At 52.9% G+C, this 16,925-nt stretch overlaps 1 protein-coding gene across 1 annotated transcript in view; it reads left to right on the top strand.

The window, feature by feature from the left end:
* IGDCC3 (immunoglobulin superfamily DCC subclass member 3) overlaps window positions 1–16,925 on the top strand; it is a gene marked incomplete at both ends in the record, with an annotated part of 40,924 nt that overhangs the window by 540 nt on the left and 23,459 nt on the right. Inside the window, one exon of the mRNA XM_082850456.1 lies at window positions 1,803–2,108. Within this exon, the coding sequence (XP_082706582.1) occupies window positions 1,803–2,108 (306 nt within the window). The remainder of the gene's footprint in view (window positions 1–1,802; window positions 2,109–16,925) is intronic.

Raw genomic sequence — 16,925 nt, 5'->3', positions numbered from 1 at the left:
ACCCCGGGGGCGGAGGCCGGGACCAAGCGGGCTGCGCTGGGCGGAGAGCACGTCGTGGATTTGGAGCCGGGACTGGGACGCGGAGTGCGAGGGAGAGACCGAGGACGAGGAGGAGGAGGAAGATTCCCGGCGGGCCGCGCGTGGGGAGGGAGAAACCCGAGAGACACCCCGCGAGCTGAGGAAGAGGGGAGAGAAGCCGACCGAGGGCTAGCGAACGGCGGGGATGCTCACGTGCCCGCCCTGCCCCGGAGGGTGCACACGCAGAGCTCGGGGTTTGCCGGCTTTGCCGCCCGGAGCTCTGTCACCACCATCCTGTTCCCTCAGTGGCTGTAACGGGCCCATCTCACGGGAGAGGGGCGCAAATCTAGTCCCTTCCCCTCCCACCCCAAGTTCTCAACAGACACTCCTCTGGGCAGTATTCTCTCCCCTCTTAGCTCGGAGAAGCGGAGTATCGCGGCCGCCTCTAGGAGAAACTTTATCCCCCAGTTGCTGTACTGGGCTTGGGGTGGGGAACTGAGGCTGCTGAAACGCAGTTGCTGGTAAAGATGGGTAGAGATTTGAAGGGGCGTGACCCTCAAATGTCTTAAAATACGAATTACCTATCCCTGAGGGTGGGGGAAACGCCCCTAACCCCAGCCTTCCTCCTTCTTTCTCCCCACCCGCCGCCCCATCTCCCCCCAGCCAGGGAGGGCGCTGGTCTGTTAGGGACGGGCCAGCTCCCGGATCGCTAGTTCCCTGTAAATGTGAGGAGGGGTCTGTGGATGCCTTTTCAGCCCAGGTGGGTTCATTCCTCCTGGAGTGAAGTTGTAACTGGTCTGGTAAGTTGCTCGCTTGAGAAGTCGGAGACTCGGCCTCATGCCTGGGATTGGAGCTCTTGTCCTTCCTCTCCGGCTTCTTCTGATTCCCTGACCACCCTCTTCTCCCTTCTCTTCTCTCCCCTCCTCTTCCAGTTCTTTCCTCTTCTGCAGGAGGGAAGAGGTTGCTGGGAGTAAAGGTTCTAGGAACCTCCCTCTTTCTAAATTTTGGGAAATCTGAGTAGATGATTGGTATCCCTCATCCTCCTATGACAAAGGCAAAACAAGCAAAGCAACCAGAACCCAGAGCATCCTAGGGGTGGGGCAGTGGAGCTGGACCATCGCCTAGCCTGTACCTGGTACTGGGCCCACACACCTTTCTCCCTGCCAGGCATCGGACCAGGCCTCAGATGGTTTTGCCAGCAAAATGAAGCAGTGATTTATTACTATCTCACTTTATATTTGTTTAGAAATTTTAACTTTTCATAGTGCAGTGCCTTTGAGTCTGTTAGTCATATTTAACAACCCTACAACGCAAGCCATATTGTTGTTCCTGATTTAAGCAGACGAGGACCGAGAAGCCCGGAGAGGTTGAATACTTTACCTGAGGTCACACCCTGAAAGTCTGTGAGGCTTCAGTGCTTAACCAGGGTGACCACAGAAGTGGCAGCGGCTGTATTGGAATCAGTGTTGCTTTTAGAGCCCAGATTTGCAGCTGTTAACTCTGAGGCCTCCGACAAGTTGCTTAACATCTCTGGGTTTCAGTTTCCTTTTCTGTAAAAGATACAAATAAAAAAAAGATGGTAGAAACAATATCCATTTCTCTGAGATGGTCTGTTGATTAAGTAACTATACTGCATGAGATGTACAAAGGTCTATATATTAATAGAGATTCCTATTAACATCACAGAATGATGGGGACACAGATCCAGAGAACTTGGAACACCTTTGTCTGCTCATTCCACACTAACTTCTCCTTTTCCTCTCATCTCCCCCCGCCCGATGCAGGTCTCGGCCACTCCGCCGAACTGGCATTTGCTGTGGAGCCAAGTGATGATGTTGCAGTCCCTGGGCAGCCTGTAGTGCTGGGCTGCAAGGTGGAAGGGACCCCACCAGTGCGAATCACCTGGAGGAAGAATGGGGTGGAGCTGCCTGAGAGTACCCACTCCACCGTGCTGGCCAATGGGTCGTTGATGATCCGCCACTTCCTGCTGAATGGAGGAGGCAGCCCTTCAGACGAGGGGGACTATGAGTGTGTGGCTCAGAACCGCTTTGGGCTGGTGGTCAGCCGGAAGGCTCGAATCCAGGCTGCAAGTAAGTGGGTGCCCTTACTTTTTTTTTTTCCAGGCCCTGGGGGGATAGAGGGAGCAGTTCCATCTTATGCAGCTTCTGGAACCCTAATTTCTCAGCATGGGTCAGTTGAGAGGGGCATAGCTGTAATTTGCGGTGGTGGAATTATATCTTATACTCATTTAACTGATTGGAATGCAATTTGACAAGAATGTAGCCAGACACTGTTGTGGGAAGAGGGAGAGAGAGACAGCAAGCTTTATCCAGTTCTTGGGTCAGTGTGTCTTAGTTTCCATATGCCTGTGTATTGTGAGCATCCCAGTCTATTGAGTATGATTTTTGTGTTTAAATATAAACAGTTGTCATACTTTGGAGGTAATTTAAGAGATTTTTTTTTTTTTTCCTTTGCGGCACGCGGGCCTCTCACTGCTGTGGCCTCTCCCCATGGCGGAGTACAGGCTCCGCACGCGCAGGCTCAGTGGCCATGGCTCACGGCCCCAGCCGCTGCGCGGCATGTGGGATCTTCCCAGACCAGGCACGAACCCGCGTCCCCTGCACCGGCAGGCGGACTCTCAACCACTGTGCCGCCAGGGAAGCCCTTTAAGAGATTTTTGAAGGGTAATTTTGGTTACATGCAATTTTTCATTACGTGCTGACTTTGAAACCTTTTGGGTAGAGTAAAACCTCACTGTACCAGCGATGACATTCTGAAGCTTGTCAACAATTTGCTTTACAAAAAATATGATAGAATAATTTCAGGGTTAACACAATGATGACATTACTCCCACTCACCTTCATGCTGGTGTACTTTTTAAAAAATTTCAGCTTTATTGAGCTGTAATTGACAATAAAATTATGAGATTTTTAAAGTGTACATTGTGGTGAGTTGATATTTGGTGTGCTTTTTAGATTGGGAGAGAAGAGGTGTTTCAGCTCTAGACTTGTGCTTTGCTTGTGCTGTTGGGCCACCAGTAATTGTGGTGATGAAATGATGGCTGTGCTTTACTGCCCTTTCCTGCAAAAAGTCTGTTGTTGTTGTTTAATCTGTATACACTCACTGTTACAAAACAATGAATCTTTACATAAACCAAAATTATTTATGTAACTTGGGAAGGTGGCAGGCTGTGAGGGTGGGCGGTCATGGTTGAGAACCACTGCTCTTGAGGAAGGGCAAAAGTTTTGCCAAGTGGAAAATGTTCTCCATCCCATATCTCTATGCTTCTGTGTGTGTGGGGGGGGTGTCCCTTAAAGGGGTTGCTTTAACTTTGGTTGGTAATCATTTTAGCTAATACTTATAAAGCAGTTTCTGCATACTGGGCTCCCTGCCTAAGTGCTTTACATGAATGATCTCATTTAGTCATCGTGATGACACTGGAAGATAGGCAGTTATCATCCCTCTTTTACAGATGGAAAAACTGAGATTTAGGGGGATCTGTGACATTCTGGTGAGCAGAGGCGCTGGGACTGCAGTCTAGGTATTCTGAACCCTGCACAGTCCCACTTAGCTCCTGTGGCACGCTGCCTCTTCCCCATCTGATTGCTGACAAGTTTCTTCCTGGCTCTGAGGGCATTTGCACAGTTGCTCTGAACGGCTGGTGAGTGATGAATCATTCTGAGGCAGGAGCCCTCTAGTTGGGTTTAAGATGCCCCTTTGTTCTAAGGAAGGCTCATCCAAGCCCCCATATGGAGCTCTCTGGGAGGCAGCCCTGGACCTTGAGACTGAATCACTTCTGGCTCAGCGACCCCCTCATCCCCCGGTCCTCCTGGCGGTGTAGGGGAAGGCTGGTGCAGCTTCTGAGCAGATGGCTGGGTGTGAGGAAGAGAAGCGTGGACGGAGTGTAGGGACCCGAGGAAGATTTTCGGGCGGGAGAGAAGAGACTTCTCAGGGAGCTGCTCCCTGGCTTGTGTCCACACTGAAAGTTAGGTGGCCCCTGCATCACCAGCCTAGAATTCTGGGAGATGAATCCCCAGGTGTTTATATATAGCTAATTGTAAATGTGCTTTTCTGTAAATGGTAATACCTTCAAGATGTTTGGCTTCCTTAAAACTCCTAACAGTATAAGAAAAGTGAGCTGTGGGCTCTGACTGGGGGAAGGGCCAGTGGGCGAGGTCAGCTTGGTTAATCCTTTGGGGTCCTGGGGACAGCTGGGGGTTTGCCTCCAAACACGGGCAGTCTGATGCGGCCTCTCTCCCCCACAAGGCTCATGGCTCCATGGGGAATGCTTGGATACCAAGCAACCGGGTGGCTGGATCCCCTTTTCTCACTTCATAGGCTGATGTCCCTAGGAACCTCCAAAGCTGATTAGCTGCCTGGGTTTTCTCCTTTGGTAATAATTCCCTGCCCGCATGCCCGCAGGCAGGGCAGATGTTGTGTGACATGGGAGGGTGCCTTCTGAAAAGGTGTGAGGTGCCCTCCAGAGCCCCTGATTCTCCTGCCTGCTCTACAGGGGCTGATAGGGCGGGGGTATGCTAAGCACCCCTCACAGACACACAGTCCACCCAGTGGACTACCCCAGTGAGGCAGCTAGGGGTCCAGGTGAGTGTAGGCAGGTCTGCTGGGGCATCCAAGCTCTGGGCCAGAGGCCGATGGCTGGGAATGCCCCCTCTCCCATCCCAGTGGGCTCGGATGCTGTCATGGAAAGATGGCCTGCCCCGGATGGGCTAGACTACAGGCTGATTCCTTGGGGGCTTTAGTTCCAAGTATCTCCTTTTTAGGACAGAGTGGCTCAGGGTCCTAGGAACACGCGTGCTTCCAGCACGTCTGGTTTCTCTGCCTTGCCGTTCCATGTGTTTATAGTTTGGGGGCTGAAAATTGAGACACTTGTTAAGGATGAGACCCTGGACAAGTTAATCTCTCCGTGGCCCAGTTTCCTCACCATTATGTGAAATGTGCATATAATCCTACTTTGTAGGATGGTTGTAAGGACTAACACACCCCATGCTTTGCCTGGCACAGAGGAGGCGCTCGGTAATGGAGTCAATACCTTTTTCTTCATTTAAAGGTGATTCCACTCGTGTTGCCAGCAATAGCAGACTGCCTGAATCCGCTCCCAGCCCCCCAGCTTCCTCCCGCGCTGAGATTCAGTTAGGGAGTACTCTAGGGAAATCTCTCAAGGAGTAGAATTATTGGAGCCAGAGTACAACCTGTTCTGTTTTAACCCCTTTGTGGGAGGGCCTGGGGATTCTCCCAAGCCTCTGAGCATCGTCTGAAGCTTGGCTGGCCTGTGAGACCCTCTGCCATCCCTCTGGAGGGGCTCCAGGAAGGGCATGTGGGTCACCCGATCCAGTGGGAACATGCATTGACTCACACCTGTTGAGGTCTGTGTGCCTGGATGACTCCAAAGAGGGATGGGCTAGCTACGAGGAGGGGGGATGATTGGGAGGGAGACCCACCCCCAACTCTCCTCAGGCAGATGCCCGCATTTCCTGCCTCTCACTTCCTGGCCTCAGTTCTTGGTCTCAGGCCCCTTGGGAAACTGGAGCTAGATGATCTAGATCAGGACTTCTCAGACTATGCCTGTGAGTTACCTGGGGATCTTGATAAAATTCAGATTGTGAATCAGTAGGTCTAGGCCAAGGCCTGGGGTTCTGCAGGTCTAACGAGATCCCAGGCGATGCCAATGGTGCTGGCCCACAGGTGCGGAGGAGAGCCCCCTCCCATGTCAGAATCACTGGTGGGGGTGGGTGGGTCTGTGGGCAGCACAGTGAAGTCCGTAGAATGTGGGCTTCAGGGCCGCACCTAGGTGGGTCTGAGCCCCAGCTCTGCCACTCACTGATGATGTGTCCTTAGCAAGAGTTACTTTTAATTCTCTTGAGTCTTTGTGCTCTCATCTGAAAAGAATGAGCATAATCCCATCAGCCTATCAGGGCCGTCGGAGGATTAAATGAGGTGATGGATGGAAAGCACCTGGCACGGGACTTGGCCTCTAGGAAAGCTCATTAAGTATTACTGTTAGTGCTAGGTATTGAGCGCTAATTTAGGATGAGGACCAGCCTGTGCAGGACCTGAGAGCCAGTGCAGGCAGGGCTCTCAAAGAGCCAGGAATGCCTTCCCCGCAGCCTGGGGCCATCCTGATTGGGGTACCCAACAATGGTTATGAGGGTGGGCTGTGGAGGCAAACACACCCCCAGCTGGAGGGACTTGGGTAACTGGACTCTCTGAGTCTCAGTTTCCTCATCCTTAAATTGGAGGAAATAATATTTACCAAGGAGGAATGCTATGAGGATGACCTATGAGAATACGCGTAAAGAACTTAGCACAGTGCAGGGTACGTAGAAAGTGTTCCTTAGATACTATCATTACTCTGGGGAGGTAGCAGAGGTGAGAAATGTGAAGTTCTAAGCTCCTTTAGATGTGATGCTTCCAGGAAGGCACTGGTGAGCCCAACTCCTAGAAAGAGGCAGCGGAGTATGGTGAGAGGAGTGGAAGTCCAATTTTAGTCCCCTGCTGTCTCCAGCCCAGTAAGTCACCTACGTCTCAGGCCCTCAGTCACCCACTCCTAAAGGCTGAATCATTCTCAGCCTGTCTGAGGGAGGGCAGCTGAACCAACTACTCTGGAATCTCTTTCAGCAGCAAGACCCATGCTTGTGTGGATCTGGGGGCAGGGTCTGGGCATAGGTCTGTGGAACCAGGTCTGGATGGGGGGTTGGGAAAACTTTGGGCTGGAGCTGCCTGGTGGTACAGCTTGTGTGAGGGGACCCCGGAGGGCCTCAGTGTAGACAGTGGGATGTGCAGGGAAGCAGTTCCTGGCACAATGGCTGGTAACCCTGGAAGCCTTTGTCACCTGGAGGCCTTTGTCACCCAAGCTTTTCTTTCCCCCTTGAGGGGCAGCTCAGCCAAAGTCACCCTGAGGAAGTCTCCCCTCTGCCCCTTGCACGCGTCTGCCTACCCATTAGAGCAGGAAGCAGGCACTGCAGCTGAGGTGCTGCCGGTGTGATGAGTGAGTGGCCATGACAAGGCCTTCTCTCACACCAGGCGGGTCACCCATAAGTATGCTGTGGCGCAGAGGTAGGTGCAAATGGGTGAGGGTCGGGGCCTTCTCCCTGCCAGTCAGTACTCCACAGACCAACCCCATTTGGTGTTCCTGAGAAGCTGTGAGGTGTGATGGAAAGGGCCTTGCCTGGACACAAGGAGTCCTCTGTGGCTCTGGGCAAGTCACTCACCCTTTCTGGACTTTGCTTTTCTCATCGTAATATTGAGCAGTTGGACCAAGGTTCATCTCTGCTCTACTGTATTAAGGCTTCCTTTCCATCCAGTCCGTCCTTGGGACATGCCTGCCTTCCCTGAGCCTTTTCCCAGTCTATTCTGTCCCTTACCCGATCCCTCCCCAAAGACCACTTAGTTTAGAGTAATTTCTTCTTCCCCCTCCTAAGGCGGGGAGTACTTGTGGTCTGCGGCATTCAGGCTCAGCTCAGTGAGGGCTGCTTGCATTGTTAAGTAACTGTTTTGTGGCTAGATAGTCCATCTGTCTCCTCAACTAGATTTTAAGCTCCTAAGGGGCTTCTCTTCCTTTTGTATTTCTCACATCCCCTGCCTGTGGAGCTTGGTAAAAACTAAATGAACATGTGGCCTTCTGGGTGCAAAGCTCTGTCTCTCTCAGCTTCTCTTTTGCTTTCTCTCTGTTTCTCCCTACCTCGTAATTGATAGCATAGCTCATAGGCACAGAAGCTTGTGAACGGGGAGGATCGGCAGGGGAATATAACACACTCGGAGCAAAATCATGGGGTGGCGGCTGCTGTGTGTTTATCTAGAGGAGCTGAGACTCTCTCTTCCTCACCAGATGGGGTGCGAATCAGAGACCAAATTGCTTGGTAGCCCTCATGCCTGGGCCTTGGGATCTCCTGCCTTGGACTTTATTCCCTGTCTGGATGAAGGCTGTGTCCCCAGGCCCACTGGCCCCAACTGTAGGGGGAGGGCCGCCCCTCACCCCACCAGCAGGACTTGAGTGTGGAAGTCGAAATCTTCTGGTTCCCACACCTTGGCTCCACTGTCGCAGGCAGCCAGCTGGCCCCTTGAACACAATGTGCAAATCTTCTCTGTTCCTGTTCCGGCATTGTCCGTGGCCGGGCGCCTTGGCTGGGAATGTGGGCCGGTGAATAGGAGAGGCATTTGCAGCCTGCAAATGAAACAGGCCCCCAGCCCCCCTTAGCCCCCTATTCCCTCCCCACCCCCAGGGAGAAAGGACTTTTTCACTTCTGGCCTTCTTGTATTGCCTTTCCCTCTCCTCTCCAAAGTCCCTGCAGCCGTGTGTGTGTGTGTGTGTGTGTGTGTGTGTGTGTGTGTGTGTGTGTGTGTGTGTGTGTGTGTGTGTGTGTGTGTGTGTGTGTGTGTGTGTGTGTGTGTGTGTGTGTGTGTAAGAGAGACTTTTCACAGCAGCTTGAAGGTTGTTCAACACAGCCTTCAATAAAAGAAGAACAGAAGGGCACCCAGGATGGAAAACCAAACAGCTCACTGCTGTCTTTGTTTAAACTGGACCAAGTGATTCCAAAAATGTCAGCCTGTGTAACTAACCTATGCCTCCCTAAGATCTCTGGCCGTAGCCTTGTTGCAACAAGAAATGTAGAGACCAGTAGTGTGTGTGTATATTGCCACGTGGGCCTCTGTGGGCACCTGAGCATACAGGTGTGTGCTGAAGGAGGTGCACGGGGCTTACGATCGGGGTCCAGCTCTCCTCAAAGGAGTCTCCTGCGGGAATCCCTCCTCCCTTGAGCAGTGTGACCAGGCTAGAGATCTAGAGTGGACAGAACTGGTGCAGGGCAAGAGGGAGTGGTAGATAATTCTATTAAGTCCTGCAGCTGAAGTGAGGGAGGAGGGAGGAAAAGCCTTAGGTCACTGGTGGAGCGTGGGGCTTACATGACGGGCATGTGGGCCCGACCATAGTACCTCTGGGGAGTCTAGGCCATAGTTTTCTTACTCATTAGATGAATGCCAGCAATCTGGCTGCAATCCGAGCCTGCTGGCCAGGGCTGCTCCATCCTCCATCCTCCCTCCCCTGCCCCAAACCCCCCACCTCCCCACCAAAGGACCGTTCTTTGATTTCTGAGCTCGCTTCCCCTGCCCCCAACTTTGTTCACCCTGTTCCAAGAAAGGCTAACCCTTTGTGACTGCCTTCAAATGCAAGGGAGGAGCAGAAAAGAGACTGACCTCTATGGATGGGAGCAGTCCGGGGGCTTCCTAAAGAGGGGTGACTGGACAGGTGACATTGTGACCCAGGGAAAGTGGAAAGGCAGGGGCCCAGCAAGGGCCTGAAGAGGGGTGAGCAAGGAGGAGCTGCAGGCCAGACCCCAGACCACAGGGAGATGGAGGGGGTGGGAGTATGGACTTAATCCAGGCCAGCGCCACCTGATTCAGGCAGAGGGCTCCAGCTCACACTCTCCATCTCTTCTCTGGATCTGAGTCTCGGGGCTCCTCAGTCTTTGACACTCCCACACTCTGCCCCACCTCTGCCTTCCCGTGAGGCCATGTTTAGGGTCTCTGTCTTTATCACTCCTCAGTCCTTGTTTCTCCGGCCCTACCGTCTTCCTCTCTCCGGCTCTCTTTATTGTTCTGTCCTTCCTCCTGCCTCTTTCTCCAGTTGTAGCAATTCCAATTCCTGTGTCCACCATCCTCTGCTGCGCTTGGAGGGAGATACCTGTGTTTCAGGAGCAAAAGTAGGTGAGCTCAGGCTTCAGCATAGAGCAAAGAGATAGGAAGAGGAGAGTCTGAGAGGGTGAGGTTCAAAGAAGACCCCGAAGGAAGGGGTCTGGGGCCTCCCCAGCAAGTCGGAGTCTCCCTGGGGGCACACCTTCCCGGAGAGGAATCTGAGAACACTGGCCCCTGCTCGGGGCCTGTCTCTGAGCCCGGACACTGACCACAGTGGGTGGGTGGGGGCAGCCCCCGGGCTGCTCTCTGGAATGCTGGTGTTGGGTTGCAGTGCAGATGCGAGCAGTGATAATGGGCAGGAACTGGACTTTCTGGTCTGGCTGCTGCCCCCAAGGCCATTGGAATGTGAGGGGGGGACTAGCAAGAGGCCCCAGGGACTTGGGGTGGGCAGATGGAGACCAGACCACCTAAATGGAGAGGAGGAGGAGAGAGAACCAAGTTCTAGCCCTTTCACTGAGTTGCAGGCTACAGCAAAAGAATCCTAAGATTCCTGGTTCGTCTAGGACCTTGGAGGTCCTCCCAGCCTCTAAGTAGAATCACAGGCATCCAGACTACAGGGGACACGTTGGAGCTCAGCTGGTCCCACCTTCTCATTTTACAGACTTGAAAACTGAGGCCCCAAGGGGGTAACCTGCCTAAGGATGTGATTGGTCCTCCAGCCTGGGCAGGTTAGAGAATCCCTTGTGCCTCTTGCCTTGCCCAGTGCCTCACTGCTCTCTGGTTGGGGAAGGGGGAGATCTCTTTATATCCCCTCCAGGGCAGACTGGCACATATATTTCGATTTTCTGTGTGTGTCCTGCCCTACCCCAGGCTCTGTCTGTGGTTGTAGTTCTGTATGTGAGTGTTAGCCAGCACATCTCGGGTATGGGCTTCTGGCATATTTCAGAGAGTGCCTGAGTTTCCAAAGCACCCCGTATGCTTAGCTGAGTGGTTTGAGGGCTACCTTCGTGCTGGTGCTGGTGATGAACTAACCAGTAGTAGTGGGAGTGGTCCTAGTTATATGCGGCTGCACCGTCCTCAGCCCTCTCTGTGTGTTAATTTACTTAATTCCCACGGCATTTCCATTGGTAGTGTTACTAGTCCTATTTTACTAGTCCGATTACTGGTCATTTTACAAATGAGTAAACAGAAGCCCAGAATGGTGAGTTAACTTGCCCAAGGGTACACAGTAAGTAGAGAAGCTGCGTTTGAAACCCGGTCCACCTGACCCCAAATTCAATGGCCTGAGTGTCCTTAGTGGGGAGTGAGTCCCTTGAGAACATAATCAGTATTTTTGCCTCAGAAATAGAGCCAGGTACCTGGGCACATGCAGGGTGGGTGTGCCAGAGCGTTGGGAACAGAGAACAGCTTAGAACCCTGGCCAAAGTGGGAGCCACTTCCAGGTGTGCCAGACGGGGTTACATGCCCCCAGCCCCAGCTGCTGCGGGAGGCCTGCGGAGAGTCTGGAGGGCAGTTAGGCTGGAAAGCTCTGCAGAGAGAAGTCTTGTCCTACCTGTGAGGCTGGGCAGAGTGGCTGGGTACGGGTTCCCAGCAGGAGAGGAAGCTGGGAGGGTACTGGGGAGCTTGAGATAGAGGCGGGAGTTACATCTTTCCAGGAGGAAAGACACAGGAAAGACACGTTCCCCACCACCCCCCGAGGCCCCCCTCAGCTCCCTTTCCCTTTCTTGTTTCCCACATAATGACGCTGATTGCTCCACATCTGTCATAATTACTCTTTGTTTGAAAATTCAGAACAAATCACAGGAGAGGAACTGGTGTGGCTCGGGGAAAGGATCCTTCTCCCCGGGGGTTCTGGAGGTGGGGGCTGGGTAGTAGGGAAGATACTAATCAGCCTGGAGAATGCAGGAGCCAGGCTGCTGACTGTCCTTGTGCTGTCCCCTTGCCTGGGCAAGCTGGCCTAAGACCTCGTGGAGTTCTGTGGTCCCCGCCCCGACCACAGTCCCTGCCCCGACCACAGTCCCTGCCTGCCGTGGTGCCTGGGAGATTCTGCCACAACCCCGACCTGGGTGAGGGGTCTGTGTGAGGCCCTTGCTCCCCTGGCCCCACTGAACAATGTATTGGATGGCGGGCTTCATGGTAAACCCAGCAGGACCGCGGGGAGGGCAGGCTGTGCCTGCTGGGAGGGCACAGGGCCTTACTGGCAAGGGGAATGGGCAGTTGCGGCTGGGGTCCCTAGAACAGGGCAGACTTTGGGTCTCTGGGTGAGAACCAGGAATGGGGGTGGGGGAGGGAGCAGCAGACCAGACCCTCTTGGGATCCAGCAGCAGCCCTGGGTGCTCAGCGTTTCTTCACCCTCACTCTCGGCAGCCTGACTTCTGGGCTAGGTCCTGGTTCCTGCCCCCATCCCTACCTGAAGGCTGTTGGTTTGGGTGCTGATAATTCCATGGGGCATATGCCTTGGCCTGTGGCCCTGCCTACCATGGACCTGCCTCCGTGTCATCCTCCCCACCTAGCCCTTTCCCACCTGGAATGATGTCTGCAAAGACGGCACTTGTGTGGGGAGAAATCAAGGACAACCTAGAATTCATCCCCAAACCCTGCCTATAATAAAACCCCGCTTGCTCTTGCTGTGGGACTGTGGTGGGACTACAGACACCCTCCGGGAGCTGGAGCCAGTGTGAGATGCAGATAGACTTGCACTGACGACCGGCTCTGGGTTCAAGTTTCCTCCTTCCCTTAAAGCTGTTGGGCCTCAGTTTGTCTTGGTGGGAAATGGGAGGGAGCACTGCCCTGCCCGTCTTTCAAAGGCGAGAGGATGAGGAGGGTCCGGGCATTTGTAGAATGTAGGGTTATGCCCCCCATCCACCAGTGGAGGCACCCTTTATTCAGGCTTCAGAGGGCATTGGTGTCAGCAGGGCAGAGAAGCTAGGGGGAGGGCTGAGTCTTGGAGACCGGACTTTACGGGAGGTTCCTGACTTAGACTGGTTTGGAGGGGACATCTCTTCTGGCCTCACCATTATTGACTGAGGGTCATGGGAGGAGCCTGGACTTGACATGGACACCATCATTACTTCCGTGCCCTCCTTGCCTCCCACTTCAACAAGAAGCTGCTTTTAATATGTAAATATTCAACTCATCCCTGTGTGACTTGGAACCCACAAAATCCAAAGTTCACCTTCCTGGACCTCAGTTTCCCCATAGGTGGAAGGTAGTGTGGAGAGGACCAGATTGCAAGGTTCCTAAAGTCCCTTCCCACGTCTAAAATGCTGAGACACTGACTTGTTTTGTCTTGAACCCAGTTCCCTCCTCCCCGGCTCTCCTCTCTACCTGTCCCCAGGCTGGCTCTAGCTCTCTCCTCCATGTCCCTCTCCCACTCCCCTCTCTCCTGCGCTGGGCTTGGCCTCCTCCTTTTTGAAATATCGGGATCAAAGTTCTGCAGCAAAGCTCTCTTGTCATGCTCACCCTGTGTTGCTCCCCCAGCCCGGTCGCCGCCCGCCTGGCTCCCGGCAGCACATGTGTCTGAAGTGGCCGGCAGGGTCCTCACAGCCCAGGCGGGGTGTGGCGGCGTGCTCGCCCATCCTTCGCAGGGACTGGCTCTCCGCCCTGGGGAGAGCATGGTGGGAAGAGAGTGGACCGGGGGTGGGGTGGGAGGGTGGGGGGGTTGGTAGCCGCGCTCCGAAAAACGACTCCTCTCTCTTGCGTCGGGGAAGAGGGATGCGCCCCACCTCCAGCACCAAGCGAGGCTGCTTCTCCAGGAGGCCCGGCTGGCTCGGCTGGCCAACACGCGGCAGAATCGATGCGCATTCTATTAACCTTACCGCGCTGCGCTGTCTCTGAGCTGTCAGGTCACCAAGCCCCGTGTGTCTGTGGCTGTGAGAACGTGTATGCGTGTGCAAGTGCGTATGAGTATCTGTGGCCTGCGAATGCGCGTGTGTCCTCGTCGGAGCTCCAGCATGGTGCCTCGGGGTCCCTATTTCCCTAGGCTTCACCTGGTAACTCGGGAACTGGCTCCCACTAACCGGTGGCCTCCAGCTGGTCTTGGGGAGCAAAATGGAACCGGAGAGTGGAGGTCTCGGGTTCCCAGACCCCTTCCTCCCAATTGGCTTGGGGTATAGGCCAGGGATTTCTGACATGGGGCGGGAGATGGACAAAAGTTTGTGGGCAAACCTTTGAACAGGCAAGCTCTACTAGGGAAAGGAAGCAGAGCAGGTCCCAGAGCCTTCGTAGAATGGCAGACTGAACAGAGATGGGTGCTTGTGGCCCTCACAGTGCTTGGGAGTGCACTCACTGAGGGGCAGGCAGGAATGGGGAGAGGGGAGCTTTCCAGGTTTTGCTGGTTCACCCTGACCCTACACCCCCTCTCCCCCAGCCTCTTGCCCATGTTTCTTACATCACTGCTGTGGAAGCTGAGATCCAGAGAGAGGGCCTGGACCCAAGTCCTGGGTGTACAGAACTGGGACTGAAAGCGGTCAGATGCTCTTTCCAATGTGCTGATTGGCCAAATGGGATTTGGGCTCTACCTTCAGAGCCAGGATCTTAGCAAACTGAAACCCAGTATTTGGCTTGTGATAAACAATTCTTGGATCTTCTTCTGCCATCTTCACATCTGGCTTGTTTCTTCCTCACCTCGCCCCCCACCCCCTCGTGGGTTATCTTTGTTTTGCCTTTTATATCCCAGCTTACATGGAATGTCACCTTCTTTCTGCAGTAATTCCCCTCACCCTAATTGTTTTTTTTTTTTTTTAAAGAGAGGCATCTTTTTATTTATTTATTTATTTTATTTTTGGCTGTGTTGGGTCTTCGTTTCTGTGCGAGGGCTTTCTCTAGTTGCGGCGAGCGGGGGCCACTTTTCAGCGCGGTGCGCGGGCCTCTCACTGTCGCGGCCTCTTTTGTTGCGGAGCACAAGCTCCAGACGCGCAGGCTCAGTAGTTGTGGCTCACGGGCCTAGTTGCTCCGTGGCACGTGGGATCTTCCCAGACCAGGGCTCGAACCCGTGTCCCCTGCATTGGCAGGCAGACTCTCAACCACTGCGCCACCAGGGAAGCCCACCCTAATTGTTTTGAGGTCTCTTAAAATTGTATTCCAGACCTCTGGTACCTTAGAGAAAACCCTGTCTAAATTAGTCCCACTTGAAGAATATTCTTGATTCCACTATATCAGAAGACCAATAATGATATTACATAGAATGAGCCTCAGGATTGAGCCTGTTTGTTATTCCTGCTCTCCTGTGTTTCTGATTTTGCTTCTCAAATCATTTTCCCATCTGTGACAAAATCAAGATTATTACAAGCAAGGCTGGTAAGCGTAAGGTTGATGGGATCAAGGCTTTCCTGAAATAAAGCTATATAGCTTTTATTACATCAATTCAAGAAGGATTCATTGAGCTGTATGCCCAGCTTTGATTTTTTGGGGTGGGGAGAACCAGAAGACACTGGTCTGTTCTGGGACAGTGAGTATATAGCTTGTTCCACTGGTTTGCACAGTCCTTGTGGCAGGAGGGGCTATAGCTCCTCTATGCATCCTCAGCGCTAAACACATGGCTTGGCCTGGAGTTGGTGCCTGGGGAGGGTGAGAATGGGGAGCTGTGGGCATATGAAAAGGAGGGTAGGAACACCCATCCTCTGGAGCTCAACAGCCTGGACTTGGGGGAGGGCAGGTAAAACTGAGTCAGATATTACTCAAGGGCCTACTGGGTGGTTTCACCTAAACCAGTCTCCGAAGGTTTTCGAGTCCCTACTGTCAGGAGCTGAGAGCAGCCATGTCTGCATCTAACTGTATCCTGAGTCTCCTAATCCAGCTTCTTCTAGTCTTAAAAGGTACCCCTGGGCTTCCCTGGTGGCGCAGTGGTTGAGAGTCCGCCTGCCGATGCAGAGGACGCGGGTTTGTGCCCCGGTCCGGGAGGATCCCACATGCCGCGGAGCGGCTAGGCCCGTGAGCCATGGCCGCTGAGCCTGCGCGTCCGGAGCCTGTGCTCCGCAATGGGAGAGGCCACAACAGTGAGAGGCCCACGTACCGCCAAAAAAAAAAAAAAAAAAAAAGGCACCGCTATCTCCCTATTCTGTTCCCTTCCAGGGTCGCACTGCTGACCACTTGGGGGAGGATTGGGACTGGACTGAGCTGCAGGTGCCATGACTGAGTGCTAAATGGGAGGGGGTTGGCCTGGTGAGTTCAGATCCCGGTGTGCCACCCCAGGAGAGGTGGCTGCTGGTACTCAGTCACCGCAGGGTGGAACACCCTTCCAGGCAAGCTATAGAAAGTCCCAGGATGCCAGACCATTGGCCTCACTCCCGGAATAGCTAACAGGCCAGTTCCATGCTGGGAAGTGTCCCTCTTCCCTCGAGCTTCATGTGCATCCTCTTTGGAAGGACTGTACCTGCATATACTTGCCTACCTTCCTGTTACCTTGAAAAGTCATAACCGTGATAAATCAAAGCATCCTGTGAATGCGTGTTGCTGTGGGAATGGATAAGTGGAGAAAAAACACACTCATTATTATACTCATTATCTTCTTATCAAAATAGTCACCCATGGAGCATTATTTTTAAAGTTACTTATGGTCTTGGGTTTGGGGAAAGAAGAGATGCGAGGAGAAACAGGCTTCCTTTAAAAAAAGCACTTTTTTTAGTTAAAAGTATTGAATCTCTAATTTGGGCCTGGAGGCTCCTCATGTTTTATGAATAGAGGATCATTTCCAAAGTATAATTTTCTGGGGATTAGACATTCAGGCACTCTTGTTGAAATCTGGACAAACCATAAAGACACACGTATAGTAATACATAATAACAATTATACTTGTAGTTTCTGTTTGAATGGTCATTTTTGTCTTGTAAAATGAAGCTAGTTGCCTGTATAGCATTAGAATGATCTCTGATTACTACCAACTAGCTGTTGCTTCCTTGGATAAGCCTTTCTTTTCTCTAGATGAGGGGACTTTAAGCATCATTCCTAAGGGTCCTTGGGTCTGTGGAGGGGGCTCAGGGGCTGGAGATGGGGGAAGGAGAAAAGTCAGATTGGTAGGCCTCCAGGCTTCCTACATCTACCACATCCACAGCAGCTCCGCTTTATCTTTTTGTTTTGTTTTGGAGTTCTTTAAACCGACTAACTAGGCAGATCAACTAAGTAGGCGGAAGGGCCTAAGCAGGGGAGTAGTCCAGCAGCAGCAGGTGCTGGGACGCCAAGTGGGCTTAAGATTCTAGAGCCTTAGGCAGAAGAAATATGACTCTAAGATGCAGATTTAGGAGAATTATAAAGAAAAACAT

This window comes from Leucopleurus acutus, assembly GCF_964270905.1.
Source record: "Leucopleurus acutus genome assembly, chromosome: 1".
Lineage (NCBI taxonomy): Eukaryota > Metazoa > Chordata > Mammalia > Artiodactyla > Delphinidae > Leucopleurus > Leucopleurus acutus.
This window is presented reverse-complemented; position numbering and strand designations above follow the sequence as displayed.